A 5,504-nucleotide genomic window follows, 5' to 3' on the forward strand; every position below is an offset into this window, starting at 1 on the left:
AAGAGAATAGCTTTTACCAAGACTAGGACTTTTTATACTCTGAGAAATGCTCTGTAGCATTTATTTTGTTGTATGCTATGTCAACTAGTACATTTCCATTACAGTAATTTTTTTTCAGTTGAAATGGACTCTGACTGAAACTCAAAATGCTTTAAAAAAGGAGAGGAGGCAATTGTTTTCAACTTCTCTTAGTACTAGTACTGGAAAAAAATCTATCTGATTTCCATTGTGTAATTTTCATGAGCGAGGCTTTTGTTTATTCCTACCAAAGTCTTTGTTCAGAAACAAACTTTTTATAGCCAATCACATAAAAAGGAGGAGGTTTTCTTGCTTGTCCTCTATTCTGTTACTTCTATATTTTCTTAGAAATATTTCATTGTTGGAAGACACATCCACACCCCAACACATTAGAAATTCTCTTTCTCTGATACATAATCCTCTTTTGATCATCCTATCCCCTACCTCAAGGCTGTATTTTTATTCATAATGAAATAAAATGAAATCTCTCCCTTTAAATGAGTTAAAACTGCAACTAACAAATTTTGTAATAAAACAAAGGGACTAAAAAGTTGGTGCATCTGCATTAGGTATTGACACTTGGAAGACCTCCAAAGCAATTAGTTAAATCATTCTGTACTCTTCATCCTCTGGTTCATCATATAGTCTCACTACAGGATGGTAATACATCACTGTGCCAAACCCAACCAGCCATGCTACTAGAGTTCCTCCAAAGAAAACACAGAAGGTTAATAGACAGATGTATATGAAATCTTCTAGTTGTAAGTGCAGAAGGCACAGGTAACGGAGCTCCAATTTTGCCTTGATGAGAGAAAGACCCTGCATTTTTTCTGGTTTACTGCAAGTGGTATTCTCAAAATCTGCAAAAAGGAAACATAAAATGAGAACTAGTGTGAATTTTAAACAGTTACTGGTAACTCTACAGCCGCCCAGCCTGCTGCTCCTGCCACTGCAAGGGGGCGGTGGCAGTTCTCATGCTGCCACTTCCAGCTGGGATGCTGGAGGAGGAAAAGGAGAAGGAACTGCCGTCGGGGAGGCAAGCTGCCCCAGGAGGGCTGGAGGAGAGCGCAGCATGGAGATGCCACCAAGGGGTAAGAGCAGTGGTGGGATTCAGCCAGTTCGCACTACTTTGGGAGAACCGGTTGTCAACTTTCTGAACAGTTTGGTGAACTGGTTGTTGGAAGAAATCATTAGGGCAGAGAACCGGTTGTTAAATTATTTGAATCCCACCACTGGGTAAGAGGTGCACTGGCCAGGAAGCAACTGGGGGGGGAAACTGCGCTAGCTTGTTCTCAGTGGTGGGCTGGGGGGTGCTTCATACCGGCCAGAGTTGGGGTGAAGCTCTCCCATCTTCTGCCCCCCTAACCCAAGCCCCAGGAATGCTGACACCCCTTACCTCCAAAGCCAGGAAGGGGCTCCAGCTTGCCAGCAGAGGGAGGTGGCATTCCCCTTTCTAACTTTCTCTCCCTGTCCAGAGCTGTGGAACCGGGTCATTGGTGGGGATGCCTGCCACCCCGACAGGAGGAAGGGGGGCAGCAGGGGGGCGGGCAGGGAGGCACAAGGACCCCTGAAAGGCCAGGTGGAGCTGGTGCATGTGCAGCGGGCAGTTAGTCTTTGCACAGGTGGGCCAGAAACGAGAAGAGCAGGTGATTGGCACACATATACGCACCAGAAACTGGAGGTTCATCTGCTTTTCTGGTTTCCAGTGTGCATACACTTGCTCCCACTTCAGCACTCGGTGCCGAAAAGGTTTGTGCGTGCTCCCGTTTTGGCACTCGGTGCCGAAAAAGTTAGCCGTCACTGGTATAGGCATTATCTGATATCACTGTGGACCCACAATGCTAAATTTCAACTAAGTTCAGGGATGGTATTGATGTTCTGACTCTGCAGTTATTTTGAATTGATTATTTCCCTCCAACTGAAGGATTGTGACAAATTAATAGTAAATGTAGGGAAATATATTTCAATTAGCAATGTTTATTCTTGCTGTTGGTTTTTCTTCAGCTGCTATATATGTCATTTATGATTTTGTAATTTTTCTTTTTATCTCATTTTTAATAAATTGCTAGCAACCTGTAATTGAAATGGCTGGCCATACATATGGAATGTGCTGTACACATTACAGTTGATGACTAATCTGAGGATTTGTGAAAGTTGTCTAAGGCAGAAATACAGGGGGACTCATTGGAGTGTAATTAAGTCTGTGGAGTTGACTGCTAATTGAAGAATCCACATTCCTAATTAACTCAGGGAATAAAAGAGGTATTCAACATGAAGTCCAATCTCACCTGGGGATTTAATATCAGTATTTGTTAGCCAGTTGGAGAACATCAGGAATTTGCAGTCACAATTCCAGGGGTTATCCTTTATTCCCAAAATACGAAGTCTGTACAGTTTTTGGAACATTTCAGCACTGAGGTAAGACAAGCCACAATTACTCAAATCTATATATCTCAGAAGACTGTTCTTTTCAAAGGCTTGCTCCATAATCTCCACCATCAATGGATTGCCAGAGAGATTTAAGAGCAGCAGCTCACTCAGTTGTGAAAAAGTGAAGGATGTTATGTGGGAGAGCCTGTTGAAACTGAGATCCAAATATGTCAGTTTGATTAACCCTGGAAAGCTGAAATCCAAGTCCATTGTTATCAGATTGTGGCTGCAATCAAGGTGGACCAGTTCATTGAGATAACTCATGGTTAATAGTGGTAAATTGGTGAGATTGTTCTGTGCCAGAATTAGTTTTTTAGTAGTCAGAGGAATTGTGGTTGGAAAGTTTTGCAATTTTTTTCCTGTGCAGTTCACTTGCAACTTATTACAAGTACATTCTGTGGGGCAACTCAGGGCCTCTTCTATCCATTTCATTCCAAGTGCAAGAATTGTCCACAAAAGTGGAGAACTATGACAAGAGATCGGAATGAAATACCCCATCTTGTAGTTTTCTCTCCTTTAGCTTCATCAGAAGGGGACTTGCCTTTTTGAAATTTCAGATGCAGAGGAGAATATTAGTTTACCAGTTCCTGCTAGAAGAGCTCCAAGTCATCTTAGTTGTTACTGTCACCTTTATGACATCACCTCCTTAGCCCATACTCTGGAATCATGATGGTGATGTACAAGCAGACCTGCCTATGTCAACTGTCTTAATAAATATTCATTTTTTTTATCATTTATGCATATTCCAGTCTTTCATATTTTTGTAACAATAATCATATTATTGTTACAATTATATATATAATTATCAATAATTATATTATTACAAAGCATAATAATATTTACACAATTTCATTGCTTAACATGTAAAATATATACACTACACAATGGTTTATTCATATATATGCATTTACATATATGACCAAGTTTCATATAGAAAAACAAAAGATAGATAAGGTAAACTTTATTGTTATTTTTTAATGTGGGCACGCTGGCACACATTAAAAATGAATTTGTTGCCTGCTCTCAAAAGAAAGTAAATGCCCATACACATACATAACACACATATACACATGCTATATGTGTTAGAAAGGAAAAAAGCCCAGAACCGAGTAGATGTGATTCTACTGAGCTGGAGCTACAAAAAAACCTTGGCTACGTAGGGAAAACCTGGCTAGAAGAAAAACATATATATATATATATATATTACTTTTCGTAGGTTTTGTGTATGTTTTTCTTTTAGCCAGGTTTCTCCTATGTAACCAAGATTTTTCTACAGCCCTAGCTCAGTGGAGTCACATCCACTCGATTCTGAGCTTTTTTCTTTCTGGCAGCCAGCAGGCCCTATGCTGCCCTATGCTGCTTAGTGAGAGACTTATATAGATCTATTTCTGGCTCGTTAGCCATCATCAGTAAGCCACACCCACATCTCATGTATCCTCCCTGTAAAGGTACAATATCTATTTTACTTTTCATAGGTTTTGTGTGTGTTTTTCTCTCTCTCTATATATATATACATATATGTGTGTATGTATGTGTGTGTGTATGTATGTATGTATGTATACACTCTTTCTTCTCTCTCTCTCTCTCTCTCTCTCTCTCTCTCTCTCTCTCTCTCTCTCTCTCTCAAAAACTTTGGCCATCTAATGAGAAGGAAGGACTCACTGGAGAAGAGCCTAATGCTGGGAAAGATTGAGGGCAAAAGAAGAAGGGGACGACAGAGAATGAGGTGGCTGGATGGAGTCACTGAAGTATTAGGCGTGAGCTTAAATGGACTTTGGGGGATGGTATAGGACAGGAAGGCCTGGAGGAACGTTGTCCATGGGGTCATGATGGGTCGGACACGACTTCGCAACTAACAACAACAAATACATACACACACACACACACACATGTACATGTGTGCGTGTGTGTGTGTGTGTGTGTGATCAATATGTATTGATCACTGTCCATTTTGAATACATAGTGGAAAGAGGACGCTTGAGAGTTCACAAGGTTGATGCTATATGGAACAAAACTGAGACTGAATCTAGATGTTCTGCTTCGGATACCATGAAGATGTAGCTGAGCCAGAACAATTCTAGGTCTAGATGGAATCAGCAATAACTCCTACTTAAATATACCTGTTTGTTTTCCTCCAGTTCAATGTACATCACTCCAGGTGTTGTAGTTATAGCAATAAGTGAATTTTTGCAACAAATTTAATATAATATTGTAATACTAATTGTTCCATTTTTCACTATTTTGACTGAAATTATAACTAAAGAAAGCAAGCAGCAAGTATTGATGTAACAACTGACATAAGAATTTTTATTTGAAATCCCAAGGGGTGATATAATCTTTTCTACTGGACATCCTAGGGTGCAATGTGATGTGTAAGGACATCTTTCCCCACAACAAAACTTTGAATCCAAAGCCTACAGTCAGAGAGAACATGCCAGTCTCTTCCTCCCTCTCCAGTTTGTTGCCCTCTTTGTGGATAAAGAAAGTGGGTTGTCCTTTGTGCAGCAAAAACATTGGCCATGATAGAGAAATCATGTGCCATCGTCTCCCAATATCTCTGTATTTTTTTTCTGAGCCTAGTAACTTTTTAATTTCTGCATTTATCTCTGGAGCTAAAGAAAGCAGTGTTCATTTTCCTCCATGTCTTCCCTGCAGGTGAAGTTCAAGCATACTTTCTGTGTGCAAGGACCACTAGGATATTCAGGCTAAAGAAGAGGACACCCTGAGCCATTCCTCTCCATAACCAGATACTCTGACAAGGAGAAATTCTCAGGACTCCTCTTTCAGGTGTAAGGTATATGTTCATTTTTCAAAATCCAAATTTCTATGGCAAATATAATATTGAATACTTATGGGGTATATCAGTGGTGAAATCCAAAATTTTTCCTTGCTGGTTCTGTGAGCATGGCTTGGTGGGCATGGCTTGGTGGACATGTGACTGAGTGGGTGTGTCTTGGTGGTCATATGACTGGGTGGGTGGGCGTGGCCAACTCAATGTCACTCCCACCCAGTCACATGACACTCCCCCAGCCACACCTGCCCAGGTTTTGTGGCTC

General features: G+C 40.7%; 1 protein-coding gene across 1 annotated transcript; it reads right to left on the reverse strand.

Moving 5' to 3' along the window:
• Window positions 1-621: 621 nt before the first annotated feature.
• On the reverse strand, window positions 622-2,946 carry LOC139314098 (leucine-rich repeat-containing protein 52-like). The gene is made up of 2 exons (XM_070939626.1): window positions 2,307-2,946; window positions 622-878 (listed from the first exon to the last, which is right to left on the reverse strand). Exons 1-2 carry the CDS (start codon window positions 2,944-2,946, stop codon window positions 622-624), a joined length of 897 nt encoding a protein of 298 aa, XP_070795727.1.
• Window positions 2,947-5,504: the final 2,558 nt, after the last annotated feature.

This window comes from Pituophis catenifer, unplaced genomic scaffold (genome assembly GCF_029215685.1).
Source record: "Pituophis catenifer annectens isolate HBS135680 unplaced genomic scaffold, rPitCat1.0.hap2 SCAF_3, whole genome shotgun sequence".
NCBI lineage: Eukaryota > Metazoa > Chordata > Lepidosauria > Squamata > Colubridae > Pituophis > Pituophis catenifer.

Coding starts and splice junctions, on each gene's coding strand:
- LOC139314098 (XM_070939626.1), bottom strand. CDS start 2,946: ATGGGGTATTTCATTCCGATCTCTTGTCATAGTTCTCCACTTTTGTGG. Junction 879..2,306: donor TACTGATATTAAATCCCCAG/GTGAGATTGGAC, acceptor TCCTTTTTGCAG/ATTTTGAGAATACCACTTGC.